Raw genomic sequence first — 21898 nt, 5'->3', positions numbered from 1 at the left:
AGAATATTTCTAGTTGCCCATGGCAACCAATCACAGCTCAGCTTTCATTTTACCAGTGCTCATGAATATTTTAAAGGGGAGCTGTGATTGGTTGCCATGGGCAACTAGAAATATTCTGACTTTCAGACAGCTTTATAAATCTGCCCCAATGACGTTTAGTGATTAAAATTTTGATGTGTTGTACCTCTTTCTGGATTTGTGACTTTCCAATAAAGTGGTAAAAGGCAAATAAATACACTCAGCCCCTAAACGTTTGGAGCCAGCAGTCTGGATCTTTTACCTGGTGATCTGTGGACATGAAAAAGCATATAGCCTCGGCTTTGAACAGGTAAATTTGTCTTTAATGACCTCAGTGGGTGAAATCTGGATTACGCTGAGTAGGAATATACATACATATACAACTGGAATGATCCTTCAGTCCTATAATCGGGACTTGTGTTTCTAATAAGTACTTTTCAGTACGTGCTCAGCAGTTACCATATAAGGTTACAATCGTCCTGGAATAAAGAGGTTTTGGTAATGGTCCATTTACCCAAGTGTGCGCTGAGATGTAACCACATACTTAACTCTGCTTCTCATCACATCGCTATATTGTCCTCTGTATAATAAAGGCAACCAGGCCAGGAAATATTTCTGGTGGCCAAGGATTTTTCTGCTTTGGAGGTTTCTTGAGAAAATGAGTTTAGTGCTGTAATCCTTTGTATGATAAATTATTGGATTGTATGTTTGGTTACTTGGTGTCCTTATTCTCACTCCTTATTATTAAGACAATATGCAAAAATTCATTTTGTCAGAATAGCATTATTATTGCCAATATTTTAGTGCCATAAACTTAAAGGAAATCACTTGCTCATAGATCCAGGCACAGTGACTGTAGTAATCTTATTATATTTGTTATCCATGGTCTCCTAACTTCTAAAATCAACATTTAAAATTATGCTAATTAGCTAGACGGGCTCTAGGGGCATTACCAGAGCCCCTCCATGCTCCAGCTTTACAGGCTGTTACACTGCATCCCGCTGTTATCTTACACAGTGGGAGGGGGAAAGTGCTTCTGCACTGTGTAACAGCCTGTGAATCTGCAGCAATAAGGGGCTCTGGTAATGCCTGCAGAGCCTTTCAGGCTCATAAGCATTGTTATAGGAGTTGATTTTAGAAGGAAGAAGGCCATGAATAACAAATATAAGATTACCACAGTCACGGTGCCTGGATCTATGAGTTAGTGCACCTGGTTTATCATGATGGATTTTGATTGTAGATTTCCTTTAAAAGACTATTTTTATAGCTTACACATAGATAGAGTTGCACATTTACTTACCCAGTCCGCCGAGTTCACCGAAAGTGCATTGTCCGATGATAATGCACTCTGCCGTGATTCACAAAGATCATGCGCCCGATATCCTGCATGTGTCTCTTCCCCGCTCAGGTCCGCCGGAGTTCACCATCTTCTTCCTGGTGCATGTAAGTGCATTATCTTGCGACACAATTTGAAAGTTAAATCCCGCGCTCAGTCCGAATCAGTCGGATCGTCCGATTGCCCATGGAACACAATCCCAGCACAGACACCTGTTAAATACCTGTGCAAGCCGAGCAATCCCCGAAAAAGCCGAACAGTCCAACTAAAGTGCGCTCTGCGACCCTTAGTAAAAGAGCCTAGGTACATACATTGCATTGCTTACTTTGTATTGCATTACAGTGTGTAATATACACCAGTTTAATTTGCATTTACAAGTTCAAATCCTCAGGTCTCATTCACTGGTAGAGAGAAGCAGACCTGTCATTCGAGGTTTGGCTTTGGCTGCTTGACCCGGACATATTACCAATCATAGCCATGGCTAGTTGCTAGGAGATTCCATATGCCAGATTGGCTGTTCAGCCAATTCGGCCCCATGTCCGGGTCAGACAGCCAAAGCCGAACGTGAGGTCTGGAAGTGTACCAGTAGTTTTGACCATACAAAGCTACAGACAGTGGTGGAAGATGTTATAGATCTGTGTAACCATACCTTTTTTTTGTATTGTAGCAGGAGGACTGTGAAACATGCAGTTATATTCCAGGATTGTAGCTGGACTTGTAGCTATGGGTTTCAGCCCTATGCAAGATTTAACAGCACCGCCTCTCCCTTATGACCTTAAGGCTATAGCGGACACATAGGGACAAGCTAAAGGCTAATTTGGGACAGTAAACCACCGGTCTAATAAGACTTGTGGGGGGTTAAGAGTCCCAAATCGCCCCAACAAGTCCTCTTTAAATATGACTACACTGTAAGAATGTTTGCCTACAGGTCAGAGGTTTTCATGTTTTTGTTTGTTTTTTTTTTATTGGGGGGGGGGGGGGGGATTCCAGTTGCTATTTTCTGGATTTTTCTTTGATGGGAAATATCCTTCCAGTGTGGATATACCCCTACTGGTATGTAGTGTATGAATTTATAAGCCAGTGTTCAGAACTGACTGATTGAACTGTGCTCCTTATCAGCTGCTGTGACCCACAAACAAGTCGCAGTCAGTGTCACCGTCACCCCGTCCTTCTAGATAATCTATGATAATATTTGGAAGAATCCCAGTAGTTATTCCCTGTGCCCCCGTAGCATGTGCCGCCCAGGCCGAGCTATCTCAATTTCATGAATCACATCTACAACAAAAACCTCTCCAAATGTGCCAAAAAATGTATTTTAGCCGTCTGCAGTAAATTCTATTTTCTCTAATTTCTCCCATAATTTGGTTACTATTTTTTGCCTCACTATTTATAGTTTCCAAGCTAATAAAATGTGGAGATCTTAATAGAAACAAGTAATTTAGGGTATTAAAAAAAACACATCTGCAGCACAGAGTCCATAAAAATTACTTGTAAAAAAGATTATTGTTCCACAAACACTAGTACGGCAGCCCAACGGACCGTATTATGGCCAATGGGATCTTTTGAGCTCGGTTGGTTCCTGTCATTTTGTAGATTGGTCTTTCAAAATTAAGTGACATTGTTCTGATCCGATGACTGAATAAAACAGCATAAGTCCAGCCACAGAGGTGAACACAGTATAATATTCTTTGACTTTAGGTTCAGTTCACATCATGTTTATAGATTCCTCCAGAATATATTTGCTAGAAAATCTCCCTCACTGATTCCCATATAGATGTTTATGTCTCCATAGACCAGTGATAACATAATTACAAAAAAAACTGCATCTATAGATATTTACATTTTAAATGCATAGGAAAGATTCCATGTAGGAGATTATAGGCCACATTCAAAACAACTAGGCCATGTTTACCATAGCAACCAGTCAGAGCTCAGCTTTCATTCCGTTAGCTACTCCTGAACCATGAAAGCTGCACTGTGATTGGATGATGTGTGCTCATGGTTCCCTATGTATAGTCTATGTTCTATAGGTCAGAAAAGACTCTATACTTATACTATCCTAGACAGCCTAAAAATTGACCACATTTATCTCAGTGGCTGATGCTGGATAAGAATGTTGTACATGTTTAATTGTACTTTAGTTATAATCATATTTTTGGACAATAAGCCACCCCTAACTATGAGATTCATACTAGATTAAGTGTTACAAAAAGGAAAAATATATTTGACACCGAATAAAAATCCATGTTGTTCACACATACACACAGCTCTGCTACACCCATCCACTCACACACAGCTCTGCTACACCCATCCACTCACACACAGCTCTGCTACACCCATCCCCTCACACACAGCACTGCTATACCCATCCCCTCACACACAGCACTGCTATACCCATCCCCTCACACACAGCACTGCTATACCCATCCCCTCACACACAGCACTGCTATACCCATCCCCTCACACACAGCACTGCTATACCCATCCGCTCACACACAGCTCTGCTACACCCATCCACTCACACACAGCTCTGCTACACCCATCCACTCACACACAGCCCTGCTACACCCATCCACTCACACACAGCCCTGCTACACCCATCCACTCACACACAGCCCTGCTACACCCATCCACTCACACACAGCCCTGCTACACCCACCCACTCACACACAGCCCTGCTACACCCATCCACTCACACACAGCCCTGCTACACCCATCCACTCACACACAGCCCTGCTACACCCATCCACTCACACACAGCCCTGCTACACCCATCCACTCACACACATACACAACCCTAGTACATACCTGGTCCCAGGGGCAGTTACTTTTCCTCCCATACCCTGGCTCTGTCCCATCCTGCAGCATAGAAAGGTTCATGGACCTTACAGTGATGAAGCAGATGAACAGTCACATGCTTCTGAGATCACTCTAAGGTCCTGAAGGTAATACTCAGGTAATACATAGGTAATACTCTCAGGGAGAGTGGTCAGGAGGGTCTAGCAATGCTCTATATTTGGTGCTAAAATTTAGAAAATTTAGGAAATGCCTACATATACCAGGCACATTATGGCTGTTGTTGAGTAGATTGATTGTTATCCTCAGTTGTCAGGTGACACCTTGAGCAATAAGTAATATACAACTCAGAAGTTACATACTGTCAGCCATTACTGTATGTAACACTTTACACTGTTCATGTTTTTCAGGCTGAACTTGGCAGAGAAATCCACGCCTTGTCCTGTGCCGGTAAACCCCTGGCCTCCTGGACTGCACAGCACGGGGCTCAGGAGTGCCGCGAGGCATGCGGAGGTCACGGCTTTTTAGCTAGTAAGTGACCAGAAAGTGGATTACTGTCATAGAAGTGGACATGATTAGTCCTCTAGATGAGGAGCTTTTACTCCTCACAGATTATCAGTCATAGTTTGGAAAAATTCCAAGATATAATTGGGGATTACTGGATGCATTTGTTTCTGAAAGGCAGGTGAAGCAGATTGCAGACTGATAAGACATGTGTTCCCACCAAAACATGTCATATCTAATTATAAGCGCTGCCTGATGGGATGAGTCAGATAATATCAGTCCTAGGCCATAACTCCATTACTACATCTAGTATCTCCATAGACACAGCATTTGTTTTTATTTTGGGTGTAGCTCGAAGGGTCCTAGACCAATCTGTCTCCGTAACTGTATGTAATATATATACATGTATTGTTATAGGGCGATTAAAAGAGGTAGGCAAAGAATTCCTAATAGGATAGCCTTTCGTAACTCCAATCATATTTGCCTCTTCTTGATGTTAAAGGGGTTTCCTACATCCTAGCTAGGGTTGGCCAAAGCAAAGTAAGGCTCCATTCACACATTCGTGGGAACAAACTGGAGCTGCAAGCTGGATGGAGAGGGAAGGGCTAAGTGCTTCTCATCCCCTCCCCTCTCCCTAGGGAGCCCTGCGGTCGTGTTGCCAAGCCTGGCAGAAATGGGACCTGCCGTGTCCCACAGCTTGCATGCACATTGTACTTACGCACCGCGTCCGTGTATAATGCACATCTATGGCGGCCTTGAGCTAGCTGACGGTTTTGCAACTAGCCCACGGTAGCTATATACGGACATGTAAATGGAGCCAAATGGGATAGAAGATGGTGGTCCACAATACCTACACAAGTAGAAAACTTTATTGATGGCCAAAAAATATGAAGGGCAAAATATATTTTGATTCAGGACTGGGATCTCCCCCCAGGTAAAAAAACAAACCAAAAAAAACTAAAGTCAACTTGGTACACAATTGTAGGGATTATAGTAGGACGACACACAAAACCTTTATAACAGATAGGAATTTCCTGAACCTGAGAACCACTTTGATCTACAGAAGGTAGAAGAGGGACGAGGGCAGGGGATTATATGGAATAATGCATGATCTGACTACACAGGGTTTGTTTGTAGTCTATTTCCATGAAGGCAAAAACTAAGGTCTCCAAAATCAGGGAACCATAACCATCATTCTTCTATTTCAAGTGAATCGTTTAGGGGACATCCGCAATGACAATGATCCAAACTGCACATATGAAGGAGATAATAATGTCCTGCTTCAACAGACCAGCAACTACCTTCTGGGTCTTATCCCCTTGATCCATGAAGGTAAGTCTTCAAATATGTTTCTCTCCTTTGCAGATATGTTTTTTGTAATGCCCTGAAGTATACACACGATCCATCAGGGCCGATCCATCAGGGCCGATGCTGCTCTTTCTTAGCGACTCTCCATCAGTCCAACTTTTGCACCTTCATTTAGAACATGTTGTGGATCTCATTTTTGTGTATTGTCTCTAATTGTGTTTTATTTTTCAATTTCCTATTAGATAACACCCCCTGCGAGTCTCCGCTGGGATCTATACATTTCCTCAATGACTACAAGAATATTATGAAGCACAAATTTACTGCAAGCACCATCAGAGAATGCCTGGACTGTGCAGGTATTGTGGTAACATTACATTTTATAAGCTGTTGATTTTTAAGAGGTTTTTCTTGAATGGGAACCAACCTGCAGAAACCCTACATGGAGATGTCCACGAAAACAACGGAAAGGAGCCGGAGCACATCCAGATAAAATCCAACGATTCTTTATTAGATACCATGACTAAGGCTTAGTATTGAGCTGAAACGTGTAGGTGTGCTGTACCTACAGCGACCTTTCACACAGAGCGTGTGTGATTTTTAATGGACATCTAAAAAAGAATCGTTGGATTTTACCTGGATGTGGATTTTACCTGGATGTGCTCCGGCTCCTTTTCCTTGTTTTCTTGGACTGTTCTACATGCCAGACACAGTGGAAGCGCTCACGTGTAAGGCTCCACCAGCAGACAAGCCTGGGAATACATGGAGTAATGGGCTGTAATTGCGATTGGTGCTTAGACTTCGATAGGTGGGGATGCTACAAAACACTTTTTTGGAGGGGGATTTGTTACATGCTGGTGCATTGTGGACCCCCTTCCCTCGCATGAGCCTGATGTATAAAAAGGTTCTGACTTCCTGATATATCCGGAGGCCTGCTGCACTGCCGGACTAATCTACACCAGGCAGAATTGCGCTATAGCCTGTTTATAACCCAGGTTATATGTGGTGCATAGTCCAGCCTGCCATGGCCCCCTTCACTTAGCGTGGAGGTGGTGTAAGGGGGGAATAGTTGCACTCTCACACAATTTGCAGCCAGATCACGGACCTTGTAGAGGTCTATGGCACCCGGTCACAGTGGGGTGAGCACACAGTGTATTATGGGGGGTGAGGAGTGCTCACGCCCCCTCCCTTCAACAACCAGCCATGTGCCACACCTGGGATCCGATCCAGGTGACCACACGGCCGTGTGAATGAGATCTTTAGCTGTCAGATTGGACACTTTTCAAACAAATGACCATCAAATGCGGTTCTAGGTGCTATGGTTCTGCAGGTATTTGAAATGTCCCCCCCCCCTGTATATAGGTCTTACTTTTGGGATATAGAGCTTATATTTGAACCCTATTCCAAATAGGTTGAAAATTCTTGCTATGGCTTAATTTCGGGACAACACAATAGATTTTGAACCTTTAAGATTCCGCCATTTTACCGCATGATTTGTGTAATGTGTGTGTAAGTGCGGGGGTAGGATATTCGATAATTTACAAGTTTACATCTACATCTGCTCCGCTCTCTTTTGTTTTTGCTGTGAAAACCACAATAATATGAATCAGCTAAAACTAAAAAAACACCGCAATTGCCTACATTCAGACGGCCGTTGGGGGACCTATATACGGCTGCTGTATATATGTTCCCTATTGGCCGGCAATGGGCGCACAGAGCCGTACGGAGCGGAGATGTTCCATCTTTTCCCGTATTATGGCGCCGTTTACCATATATCTCTATGGAGAGAGGCGGGGGAGAGCCACGTTCGTCTGAATGTAGCCTTAGATATATACTGTTCAGCTCCCTGCTCCCTCCTAAAAATATATTACGGTAAATATACCGTAAATGAAACTGAAGTTTACACCAAAATGCAATTGCAATTGTGTAAGGAATCTTTATTTTATATACATCCCGTGTGTTTGTGCCCTGATGGTTTTTATCATGTGTTCCCCTGTATATTCTCCTTATGACCAACGCCTGGCACTTCCCTTACTATCACTAGCAGACGTATATCTAGAATCTAGGTCACAGGAATATATTGTCAGAAGATAAAGTTCCCTGGAGCCACTATATTCTCCACACCCGAACCGTCTGCAGGGAGCGTCTCGCTCTGTCGTGTCTGCAGTCGCCTCTCCCGTCTGTCATCTCTCGCTGGGCATCACATGCAACAAACTTGTAATATAAGATTGCCAATATAGTCAATCCAATTGAAGTGTGTTTTTTATAGAAAGCTTAATATAGCGTCTTTATAGCCTTTGGCAATTAGTTGTTATGGCTCAGAAAAGAAGAAGGGGATATGTGATGTGACAGCAGGTTGTCCTGGATTAGAAAAACATGGCTGCTCTCTTCCAACAACAACGTCACGCCTGTACAAAGAGTGCGGTAATTGATAACGTGAATTGAGTTCAACTACAATGTCACGTCTGAAAAGGTGTGGGGCAATCTAGGGTGACTATATAATAAATGATTGTACCCCCAGATTGCTTCAGAGCAAGATGTGCTACAAAGAGGGGTCTCACCTCCATGAGTATAGGCCGTATAACAGAGATTGGCTATGTTTCTCGCCTGTGTATTGTGTTTTGGTGTTCCTGTAAGGACATATAATATACTTTAAACTAAATCTACCATCAAAATCCATCATGAAAAACCAGGGACACTTACACATAGATCCAGGCATTGTGACTGTGGTAATATTCTTATTTGTGTTATCCATGGCCTCCTTCCTTATAAAATCAAGTATATTTGTCCTGTGCTTTCCTCCCTTTCTTCCCTCTTTTTGTGTATATATATATCGGCTTTCCCTCCTGTACTCACACTGACAGCTAAGGAGAAGCTGATAAAGTATCATATGATTTAACTCCTCACACATAGACATCTGGAAAGCCTTATCTCCTTATTAGGTTAATTATCAAGTTAATTATTCTTTAGATGTAAACAGATTGGGGCAGATTTACTTACCCGGCCCATTCGCGATCCAGCGGCGCCTTCTCTGAGGTGGGTTCGGGTCCGGCCGGGATTCACTAAGGCCGTTCCTCCGCCGTCCACCAGATGTCGCTGCTGCGCTGAAGAGCATCGGAACACACTGGATTACACCGAGACCGGCTGAGTGAAGGTAAGTGCAAGCTTTTTTCGTTTTTTAAATGTGGCGGTTTTTCCGAATCCGTCGGGTTTTCGTTCGGCCACACCCCCCGATTTCCGTCACGTGCATGCCAGCGCCGATGCGCCACAATCCGATCGCGTGCGCCAAAATCCCGGGGGAAATCGGCGCAAATCAGAAATATTCGGGTAACACGTCGGGAAAACGCGAATCGGGCCCTTAGTAAATGACCCCCAATGTGTTTAACCTCTTCTCCTCATCTATCTGCCATGGACTTGAGAAGGCTTTCAGTAACACTGCTCACTACAAGAGAAAAAAGGAACAGAAAAATGGAACATAGAAGCTTTTTTCCTTAACAAAGTATTGTAGCTCACTTAAAGTAACCCATACAGCTTTAGAGTTATGTTGTTGGAACCTGCCCAGCTATTGTGTATGGGATCCGTCAGATTCCCCCCTTACTGCAGATGTTGAAGGGGACTGATTAGTTCAATTTGATACATATACGTACACTGCTCAGCCTCACGTGATACATGTGTATGGCAGAGTCAGGCTGGTTAGATATAGGCTGAACATGTGTTTGTTCTACAGCCAATTCATGTTTATGCCAAGATTTATACTTTTTTGCACTTTTCCATCAATTTGACAACTTTTGGATTCAACTCTGTGTTCAGCACCAGGGACTACACATCACATAGCTGTGCATCACAGGGCACATTACTGGTTGTTGTTGCAACTTTCTGTATTCATAACATTTGAACCACAAGATTACAAATCTGATTAAGATAATTTTTTGATATGCCACATTTCCTCATTCCCATTGGAAAAACTTGGCAATGATCCAAGATGGAGTCTGTGTTCTGGACACAGCCTATAACAGTGATGGTGAACCTTTCAGAGACCGAGTGCCCAAATTACAACCAAAATGAAATATTTACCATGAAGTGCCAACATGGCATTTCAAACATTCTCACTTTATCCGCAGTTTCAAACAGCCAGTGAAGTGTCGCTTTAAAATAGCGCCGCGTGCAGCATCTCTTAAGTTGCTTGGGACTGCAGGAAGATTTGGTGGATTTTGTCCTGATTGTCTGAGTGCCCACAGAAAGGGCTCTGAGTGCCACCTCTGGCACCCGTGCCATAGGTTCGCCATCACTGGCCTATAAGATTGGCCCCCTCTCCCATTACTTGCTCTCGGATCAGATATGTCATTTTCCCTTTTTGTTTCTGAAATACAAACATTTCCTGTGACATCTGACTCCCCGGGTTACGTATATGATAGGTTCTTTCGGTTTGTTCTTAAGTTGAATTTGTATGTCGGAACTGTATATTTTATAATTTTAGCTCCAGACAAAAAAATTTTTTTTTTTCCAGTGACAATTGGATTTTCACATTTTTTTGCTGTAATGGGACCAAGGATATCAATAAAGCTTCATTACAGACACCTTACAGCTGATCATTGCAGTCTGGGACTATAGTAACATCCAGAGAGCTTCACCAGAGGTCACAGGGGGCAGAGGGGTCCGTCTGTAACTAGGGGTCGTCTGTAAGTCGGTGTCCTTAAGTAGGGCACCGCCTGTATATGAAGGCTATAGGAGAATATGATGTAACTGGTGGATATATGAACAGTCAAAATATATATATATATATATATATATATAATAATTATTATATTTTTTTTTTTTTTTACTTTGGGGACAGTGACATTCACAACTTTTTTGTCCACCAATATGGGACGAATAACCTCCTCTGACTCAGGAGTCATCAGAATAAGATAGTAGATAATAATATACAGAGAGATATTCCCCTCTCATGATCTTCAACAAGGCTTGGAACAGTAGAAGACAATGGTAATGTCTGGCCCCTCCTTCCAGATGATGTCTGGCCAGATTTCCCAATATTTGCTTCTTTGATGCTCGCACATTTTACGCCTTCACACACAGCAGAGACGCTGATAAACACCCCACTTCGTGCGCTCGCTTCGGCAGATTACACAACACATGACTCGGAGGTAATCATAGTTTATTTGCAAACAATAGAAGTGAAGCGGAGAACAGCTGTGAGTCATGGGAATGACCGCTGGACATCACCGCCAGATGTTCTTTATCTCCCGAGAAAATGTTTGGGTGTTTTTCTTTCCGTTCCTGGAAGTTAACTGTATATCGGCGGCAGTATAGACTCTACAACTTGGGGTAGTGAGCACGGAAGGCTTGGCTTTCTCATCGAGCCTTCTCCAAAATCATAAGGAACCCTACGATAACTCCAAGACTCTGAGTCCTGCTAGAGTGGTGCTCGTACGTGTCACCAAGGTGGAAAATAGTCCACGATAATGTCCCCTGTAGAGTCGAGTGCTCCTTAGACTGTCACACTCTTAGGCCAGAGAAGAAGTCCATTTTCATCAATGGTCATATACGGTGGTCCATAACCACCAGGCCGTGGCCAAAGACCAAACCCTGGAACACCCAGGCAGTGGGCATAAAACTTTTTCAGGGTCAACCAAAGCCGCAGCAACCCTCTCTTCCTCTTCTCTCTGCAGTCGCTGTACACGTAACTGGGACCGGCAGACGCGATTTGATTACATCATGACATCTGTCGGCTTCAGAGCCACATACAGAGGCTGCAGAGAGAAGGAGAGCGATAAGGAGGAGCAGGGAAAGGAGAGTATGGGATTTTTTTTTTCAAACAGAAAAGAAAATGAGAGGGCGGGTGGTGGTCTACATCAAGGGGGCAACAGACTGGGGGATTTGTAAGGTGGGGCTAGAGAAAAGGGGGTATTATAATGTTCCCTTTTCTGTTGCCCTCACCTTATAGGGACCGGACACATACCTCCCACAGGGCGCGACAGCAGGACGGAGCCCGAAATCCGGGCCTGTCCCGCAGGATTGGGGACGGTTGGGAGGTATGCCTATAGAGATGAATGCATACACCACTCCACTATGTTCTGCTGTGGGTTGACAGACCCTAATCTATGGGGAATCCATAATGTACAATGTTCAGGTGTTATACACCTAAATATTTAGCAGATGACCAGAGACTGTTCTGCGTCAGGTTATGGTGACTCCCAGCTCATCCATCACAGGACTTGGCAGGTCGCTGACGACACGAGTTGTCATGTTCTGCTTACTTATTCTTTCTTGGGTCATGTTAAGGGCTGTGATAATACGTCTGCAATGAGCCATAGCTGAAAAATGTGACTTTATGTGGGGAGCAGACGATTCTCAGTATATTACAGGCAGTTGTTTCTGAATAGTTTAGTCTTTTAATGGTTTAGTCTTTTTTCTGTGCTTTTAATGGATGAAATTACAGTTAGTAAGACCTGTATTTTAGGTCTTTAGGCACTTTGGTACCTAACTGGTTTAACTTTGACCCACACACAAGGATGTTGTCTAAGTGATGCAGTCAGTATTCATCCCGATGCACAGCAGGTTATATCCCTGGTCGTGTGATGTCACACAGGTGCACAGCTCGTTATATCCCTGGTCTTGTGATGTCACAGAGGTGCAAGTCTTGTTATATCCCTGGTCATGTGATGTCACACAGGTTCACAGCTCGTTATATCCCTGGTCATGTGATGTCACAGGTGCATGGCTCGTTATATATCCCTGGTCATGTGATGTCACATAGGTGCACGGCTCATTATATATCCCTGGCCTTGTGATGTCATACAGGTGCACGGCTCGTTATATCCTTGGCCATGTGATGTCACACAGGAATCCGGGTTGTTATATCCCTGGTCATGTGATGTCACACATGTGCACGGCTCATTATATCCCTGGTCATGTGATGTCATGCAGTCACATCACATGACCAGGAATATAACGAGCCATGCACCTGTGTGACATAACATGGCCAGGGATATAACGAGCTGTGCACCTGTGTGACATCACATGGCCAGGTATATAACGAGCTGTGCACCTGTGTGACATCAAATGTCCAGGGATATAACGAGCTGTGCACCTGTGTAACATCCAAAGACCAAGGGCCGGCTTTTATCCACAGGAAGTAAACAATGAAGCTTCCTATAGAATGACAGCAAGCAGAGATCTGGAAAACTGTAAAAGAATTGATTCAGAACAGGGCAGGCACCATTCACCTTGAATGTTCACTTGGTTTTTGCATAAACTTTAGGAAACTTCTTTTCTCTGCTACTTAAGGCAGTGATAATCAAGTAACCGTGTATCCTCATACATACAAAGAAGACTGTCAGTCACTGCTATGTGAAGTGCGGAAGTGCTCTACTCATAAATACACCAGACTCAAAAACTATGAGACCAGTGTATTCCATCAGAACTCAGGTTTTTAGCAGTTTGTGCTATTTACGCCACTATCAGTACATCCCTGGGGTTGTTTTATATTGCTTTGACATAAGACAGAATAATAAGCTGAGAGATTCTCTATAAGGTAGGACAGACTATTAAACAGCCTCAAGAGACATGAGCTCAACATATGGTCATAACTACTAGCAGCAAATTTCTCATGAACCGTGATGACTCAACATATTACAGAGAAGCTCTGATTACTTTAGTGTGATACATTTATCTAGGATTTTCATTAGTAGCCGACCTACTGCCACGACCTAACCCTGCCGCCCCCTCAGGCGGAGCAGCATAGCTAGCAGTCTGCCGCCACCAATCCACATCTCCAAACGTATCTGGACATGATTATTTCTATAACTCTGGAGGAATTTTGCTTCTTTATTTACTTTGTATTGTCCACTCATGGACTTGATCCAGATCCTGTAGAGTCGCCTATAGGAGGTCTATGGTAACGGGGGGGTTCCTAGGTGTTCACTGTTCATCCATGGAAGGGCGTTCGACTAGTTACATTGACAATAATGGTTCCATGTCTTGTCCATTGGACAGACAGAAAACACACAAAAAACCTACGCTTATCCAGGGGTGAACCTAAACTCCCTGCTGATTCCTGATTTGTCGAGGAATTTGTCTTTGTCTGCTGGATTCTCCTCTTCTATGCAGGTTTGTATGTTATGCACCAACATGGTGGTCTGACTGCTCCAGGGAATGAGGATCCTCTTCTCGTTAATGTGTCCTGCTGCTCCATTCAATAGAATTAGAGCATTGGAAATGGCTGAGCACAGTGCTCTGGTATCTCTGGCTTTCCCATAGAAATTGCTGAGCACAGCGTTCATTGTTTAACACTCTCATTCTTGTGGAGCAGTAGGATGCATACTGAACCTGCCGCTTTGCCCATTAGTGAGAATGGGACCTCCATTCCGGGGTCACTGGGGGTCCTCTCACCGATCAGAGTGTTATCCACTTTGAATAAGGGAAAAGCATGTAAACTTCATTCAACCCCTTTAAATACTGTGCCACAGTGAGCAAAGGTTTAAGGGGTTAATCAGCATTGCGTTATACTTTTACAGCTTTTTATTAAGAAATACTTTTTACATTTCATTTAACCAAATGAGTGAAAATGATGGAAATTTAATCAGAGGAGTCATCCAGATAATTCCTTTCTTTTTAGATTTTGCCAAAAACTTTATATTACGTTTGTTTGTTTTTTTTAATCCAAAACACACGTCAGCCTATAAAGTGTGCTGCACTTTCCACTCTCAGACATTTACATGTAATTTTTATTTGCAATTAAAAAGAATTCAAAGAATATTACATCAGATGTTTAGCGAAGCTGTGGGTTCACGCACGCCGAGGGTGGAGGGTACACAAGTGGGGGAAGGGGGGAGTTACTCTCCGGGCCAGAGCGATCAGTAATGTCCTGTTGGATCTTGTTAGGGATCTGAGGCTTTGCCACGGTCGAGCATTAGATGTGTTTATATACAGGGTTACATACAAGATAGGGTCTGTAGGTTTGTTCTTAAGTTGAATTTGTATGTAAGTCGGAACTGTATATTTTATCATTGTAATCACAGCCAGAACTTTTTTGGTCTCTGTGACAATTGGATTTTAAAAATGTTGGATTGTCATAAGAACCAGGAGTAATAATAAAGCTTCATTACAGACACCTGTGATAACTGTTATAGCTGATTATTGTAGCCCAGGACTAAAGTACAATAAATTACCAATATCCAGAGGTCCGTTTGTAACTAGGGGTTGTATGTTAGTCGAGTATTCTTAAGTAGGGGACCGCCTGTACTATAGAAACCAAGTGCAGACCTTACACTAAAGCACCACTCTCCAGATCAGCTATGTTACCACTTGAGCTGATAATAAGAGTTTTATATGACAGTATAGTGCTATATAACTGTAAAGCATAAAAATTTTGCATAAATCTGCACTGAGCAAAAATAAGCAATTCTCTAATTTACTCTTATTAGCTATCTGCAGGTGTTTAGCTGCTAGCAGAGGTTTTACCTTGTCCCTCCAGGCTAATCTCCATTTACCATGTTTTGGGAAACCATATAGGACAGCTAGAGAAAAGCAGAGGCTTGTTGGGAGGGGCAGTAGGTGAGGAGTGCAAGAAAATAGGACCTTCAGTGATGGCACAAGCAGGTGACTCATCACATGCTTCAGATGAGCCAATTACAAACATTTTTTTTTTTTATAAATTGTTTATTAAACATTCAATATGCATTATAAAAAAAGAGAATTGTCATGGGCGCGTACACAATCATGCTTCTTACAATAACTTAATACACAGTCCCACTTTGGATACACATTCTTATAAACACAGTGGAGATAAAAGAGAAGGATTTTTATATTTTTATCCCCACTTCCACCCATCCCACCCCATCCTCCTGGCAGCTGGTGACCACCATCAGTTCCATACCTATAAGTATCATCGCAAGAGCGTACGTGAAACAAGTGACTATATTTTGGAGAAGCTTTTGCTCTCTTTGTTTGGGCCACAGCACATTATTACTCATTCGGTCTGTTAAGCCAACTATCCCTCATTCCAACTTTTTTTACACCCTTTTCATATTCTTCGTATTTTTCTGCATAGAATAAAGTGTCTAGTCTCCCCTCCCAGTCCTTTACCCTGGGGGCCTCCTTATCCTTCCAGTGTCTTAGGATTATTAATCTAGCCATCAGTAGACCTTTCAAAACACTCGAGATACAGCCCGCTGTGCCTATAATACCAATTTTCGTGCCCAGAATACAATTCTGTACACCTAACGGAATTTCACAACTAAATACACTCTGCAGTTTATTCACAACATTAGTCCAATACCGATGCAGCTTTGGACACCTCCACAGCATATGCACGACGTCCGCGTCCAGCAAGTTACATCTGGGGCACCTCTCTTCATTTTTTTTCCAAAAATAATTTAACCGCTTTGGTGATAGATGCGCTCTATGTACAATATAGGTCTGGGATACAATATGGGACATATTCTTGATATTCCTACTAGTCATATACAATGAGTCCACCCACTCCTCCTCCGTCAGATCCGGTATGTCTTTCTGCCATTTTACATAGCACTCTTTTGCCGGGAGGTCAGTCTCACTTTTGGTCAATAATTTGTATACTCTAGACATCAAACCCTTTCTATTCGAGGGGGTAAACATATCTCTCAAGGGATGCTCTTCTAGCAGGAAATCCCTGTTTAACAAACAAACACTGAAGGCGCACCTAAGTTGGGCAAAAAAGAACCAGTCCCTGACTCCCAAATTAAACTCTCGTACCATATCTTCAAATGGCTTCAGGCCACCCTCGTCTACTACCTAATGTACGTGCGAAACCCCTTTATTACACCAAAATTTCATCGAATCCAGATGCAACGGATTCCATTTCATAAATCCCCATAGTGGTGTCACATTTAAATAACCCCTGACCCTTTTTTGATTTTTAACCCTATCCCACACCCATTGCATTAGTGCAAACAACGAGTCTCCTTCCTTGAAATCCAATTTCAGGAAAACCGCTGTCTCTAATAAACTCCATATATCAAAACTGCTAAACCATCTGTATTTATTTTCCAGCGTGAATTTAACCAATGCCCTATCGTAGTCTATAAGATTGTGCCATTGTGCAGCTATAAAGTAACAGTGAAAATTTGGCAGAGCTAATCCACCCTTATCAATTGAAGCGTGCAATTTGTTCAAACTAATACGAGCATTTTTCCCTTTCCACAGAAAATGTCTTAGTAGAGAGTCTAAGGTAGAGAATACCCTTCTAGGGATAATCATTGGACTGTTCTGAAATAAAAATAAGACCTGGGGCAGAATTACCATTTTAAAGATAACTACTCTTGCTGCCAATGGGAGATTCAATCTATTCCACACTGAAATTTTTTGTCTAATCCTAGAGATAAGGGGTTTTATATTAAGATCTACATAATCACCTGGCCTATTGCTGACTGTAATACCCAGGTATCGAATCTTCTCAGCCACCGGGAGAGGACCGACCGGGGGCGGGGATACCATAGGAGAGTCCAAAAGTAAACATGCCGACTTGCTCCAGTTTATTCTAATACCGGACAGCTGCCCGAATTTGTCTATCAGGTCCACAACTACCTTTACGCCCTGCTCTGCGTTATCTAAAAACAGGAGCATGTCGTCCGCATACAACTGGACTCTTCTTTCCATCTGTCCCCACACAAGCCCTCTTAAATTCCCCGCTGTTCTTATACTACATGCCAAGGGTTCTAATATTACTGCAAATAGCAAGGGGGACAGGGGACACCCCTGCCTTGTTCCTCTATATAACTGCCAAGCAGCAGAAGCTTTACCATCAATACTAACCCTGGCCTGGGCCCCGCTGTATAAAAGTTTCACCCAACTTATAAATTGTGTGCCGAACCCCATTCTATTCAGAACCGCCCATATATAATCCCACTCAACGCGGTCAAACGCTTTCATCGCGTCCAATGTAACCAACATGCGCGTCCCTGATGCTTCACTAGGGCATTGCATGCACCACCACATTCGCAAGATGTTATCCCTGACCGATCTCCCCGGCATGAACCCCGACTGATCCTCATGTACAACTGAGCGTATAACCGTCTGCAACCTAGTTGCGAGAGCTTTAGCTAGGATCTTATAGTCGGAGTTCAGCAGGGAGATCGGCCGATAAGCGTCCAAATCTGTGGGGCTCTTCCCTTCCTTAAGAATCAGAACTAAGATTGCCTCCCTCATTGACTGTGGTAGTTGACCCACCAACAGTGAATGGTTTAGTACCCTTAAAAAGCGGGGAAGAATGACATCAGCATAATGCAGTATTACCTCAGGAGGTATTCCATCAGAGCCAACCGCCTTACCCCTAGGGAGATCTTTTAGGGCCTCACCCAGCTCTTCCAAACTGAGAGGACGCTCCAGGGCCTCCCTCTCTTCCATTGATAATCTTGGAACCGGTACTCTGACCAGGGATTCACTTATTTCCTTTTCTCCCAAGACTAACTCGGAGGTGTACAGACCCTCAAAGAACAGCCTAAACTCCTCCCTAATTCCTTCTTGAGTTGTTACTAGCGATCCATCTCTCCCTTTAATGGCACCTAAAGTATTGCTCTTATTCTGGGACTTCAATAATGCCGCCAATCTTTTCATTGACAGATACTCCCCCAGTATAGTTTTTTGGCCCTGTCTTCTGTGATCCCACGCAGCTTTCTCTAGACAAAATCTACCAAGACATTCCTGTGCATCTACCCATAGTCTTTTATTCTCCTCTGTTGGATTTTGCACAAATTCATTCTCCAGATTTAAAACCTTATCTTTTACCAGTTGAATAGATTCTTGTTTCTTTTTTTTATAAAATAGAACCTGATCCCGAATCAACCCCCTCAGGTGCGCCTTCAGTGTGTCCCATACCACCCTTATATCCTGCCCCTCTATATTATGATCCCACATAAATTCAATTTCTTCTTTTAAGTTTTTATGGTCTTTTATTAAGTTGAACCAGAAGGGTTTGACTTTGTAAAAAGTGATGCCGGTGCTATTATACCTTTTTATTGTAAACCACACTGGAGAGTGGTCTGGAAGCCCTCTTGCCCCTATTGCTATCCCCGTCACCAAATTACTACCAGGGTCATTAGCCAGGACTAGGTCGATTCGAGAGAGGGAGCTGCATGATTTAGAGTAGCAAGTATAATCCCTCCTTGCTGGGTTCTTCTCTCTCCATACATCCCTGTATCCGAGCTCCGTAATCAGCCTCCCAAAGATGGTATTTGGCTGTTTGGCCGTTATTCCACCATACTGTTTACTTTTAAGCCTGTCCAGGCTTGTATTCATAACCTGGTTGAAATCCCCCATCAGATAAATTGGATCCCCCTCGTATATCTCAAGTTGGTTCATTATCTTTACCAATACTTCTAATGGGGCGGCGGGAAGGAGATATATCCCCACCAAAACTAAACTTACTCCATTGAGCGAGGCATGCAGGATAATATACCTTCCTAAAGGATCTATCCTTACCTCATGCTCTACAAAACTTATCCTCTTACTAATCATCATACTTACTCCGCGAGCATACGAGGAAAAGGCAGTATGGTAGTAGTGGCTTATCCATGGTTTATATATCTGTTTACTGTTGTCATCTGACAGGTGTGTTTCCTGCAGACAGATTACGTCAGGCTGGTATGAGAGACATAAATCAAATACGGCTTTCCTTTTTAACCTGTCACCTAGACCCCGGACATTCCAAGATAGCACTTTTATCATCCTTTATCTACAAATGGAATATGTAGCCTCTCCTTACCCTGCTCTTCAGTATAACCTAGGTACCAGTCACCAGCCGCCAGAAAATCCCACCCACCCCCCACTTCCCCCCTATCCCCCCTTCCCCTTCCCCATTGCCCTGAGTATTTAAACCCTGGACTCATCCTGGAGCAATATTTTTGCTGGAGCGGATGCGGCCGCCTGAGGCCTCAGATTTTTATGACCCTCTCTACCCACTCATTTGCCTCCTTGACATCGTCAAAAAAATGGGCTTTCCCTTCAAATATTATCTTCAACTTAGCGGGATACATTAGGGAATAAACTACCCCTTTCTCTCTCAATCTTCTTTTGAGGCTGACATAACTGACTCTCTTCTTTTGGATCTCTTGCGGATAGTCAGGGAAAATCATGATTGGGGAGTTATCATATTTCAGCTGGTTCTTAGAACGTGTGGCCTTCAATATGTTATCCCTATCTCTCGGGGAGAGAAGCCTCACCAACATGTTTCTGGGGAGCGCCCCAGCCGGACGAGCACGGGCTGGGACCCGGTGGGCACGATCCACCAGAAAGACCCCGGTGCGGACCCCCTCTGGGAAGGCGGCCATCAGCCAATCAGTAACAAATTTGGTGGCATCCTCGCCCTCTACCCCCTCAGGGAACCCAACAATCCTCAAATTGTTTCTTCTCGACCGATTCTCCAGATCAGTCAATTTCTCCTGCATTACCAACTCTCTTTTTTCTAATTCTTTAATCCGATTTGTAATGTCTGACGTTTGGTCCTCAACCTTTCCTAGTCGTTCTTCTACCTCCTTGGTTCTGCCTCTGAGATTATTAAAATCTTCCCTCAGCAGGCCAACATCATTTTTCAGACCGCCTATTTCTTTTAACACAATGGGGGTCATTTACTAAGGGCCCGATTCGCGTTTTCCCGACGTGTTACCCGAATATTTCCGATTTGCGCCGCTTGTACATGAATTGCCCCGGGTTTTTGGCGCACGCGATCGGATTGTGGCGCATCGGGGCCGGCATGCGCGCGACAGAAATCGGGGGGGGCGTGGCCGAACGAAAACCCGACGTATTCGGAAAAACCGCCGCATTTAATAACCGAAAATGTGTCGCTTGGGGAGCGCTCACCTTCACCTTCTATGGGATGGTGCATTCCGGGGCGTTAAGATTATTTTCGGCGCTGCAGCGCCACCTGGTGGACGGCGGAGGAACTACCATCTTAAATCCCAGCCGGACCCGAATCCTGTGCAGAGAACGCGCCGCTGGATCGCGAATGGGCCGGGTAAGTAAATGTGCCCCATTGCCTACAGCAGCAATGCATTGAGTTATTTGCAATGATATATCTTTTAAGGATACATTCGCCTCAGCCTCCTCATTTCCCACAGTGTTCTCCTCAGCACAAGTTTTATCCATGGAGTCATCCATGGCAAGCTGCGAGGCCCCGCCCCCTTTATGGCGCTCACCATTTGTATGACCCTTATTTTGAGGGGCACCTGGTGATTGCAAATATTTTTCCATCTTGCCATCTCTTTTCTTTCCTCCCGGGGATACTCCAGCATCTGAGAGTCTAGCTTTGGTAACGCTTTTGTTTTGCCTCTTGCTCCCCATTGTACACATCCAAAAGAACGAGTACTTTTAGTACCCCCCAGCAGGAGAACAGACCCCTATTACTCCACCTAGTAACAATATGTGGCAGCAACAGGGTTAGTATATTCCTATTCCACGTTCCTATCCCCTAGTTGGGCACCAGTATGGACAACTGTGAAATGTAAGTACAGTGCTACAATGTCAGCCTATTGGCAAGCAAAAAAAAACAACAGCATCGATATTAATTAACAGTATGGCAAAAATACGAACTTAGTACTAGAAGTCCAAGAAAGCAGTTACAAAATAATACGCTACTAAATATTAAACGACAGCAAGGCAGGAACATACATTACATATTGAATAAATATGCTTGATATTTAGCAGCTATTAAGAATTCGCTGTTGAGCATTGTTCGGATAACAGTGCATCAGTTATGCGGGCACAGTGATGACTGAAAAATAAAGCAGCCGTATCAACTTAATATTAGTAAGCAAGCCAAAGAGTTATTAGATTAGCTTATCATTTAGCAACAATACGCCACAGTCTTGATGTTAGATAGACAATAGTGTGGAGACAGTATTAGTAACAATGAAGTAGCAATGGATCCTTTATATTCGATGATGTTAGCGTCACTGTTATGGCCTT

The 21898-nt window shown here is 43.5% G+C and overlaps 1 protein-coding gene across 1 annotated transcript in view; it reads left to right on the top strand.

Annotated features, from left to right (window-relative positions):
* Window positions 1-21898, top strand: part of ACOX3 (acyl-CoA oxidase 3, pristanoyl) — a 62983-nt gene that overhangs the window by 24922 nt on the left and 16163 nt on the right. Inside the window, exons 11-13 of the mRNA XM_072126144.1 lie at window positions 4561-4681; window positions 5864-5986; window positions 6205-6318. Coding sequence (XP_071982245.1) covers window positions 4561-4681; window positions 5864-5986; window positions 6205-6318 — 358 coding nt within the window. The remainder of the gene's footprint in view (window positions 1-4560; window positions 4682-5863; window positions 5987-6204; window positions 6319-21898) is intronic.

The sequence above is a fragment of the Engystomops pustulosus genome, chromosome 1 (assembly GCF_040894005.1).
Source record: "Engystomops pustulosus chromosome 1, aEngPut4.maternal, whole genome shotgun sequence".
Taxonomy (NCBI): domain Eukaryota; kingdom Metazoa; phylum Chordata; class Amphibia; order Anura; family Leptodactylidae; genus Engystomops; species Engystomops pustulosus.
The sequence above is the reverse complement of the archived record's forward strand: the minus strand, read 5'-3'. Positions and strand labels throughout refer to the sequence as shown.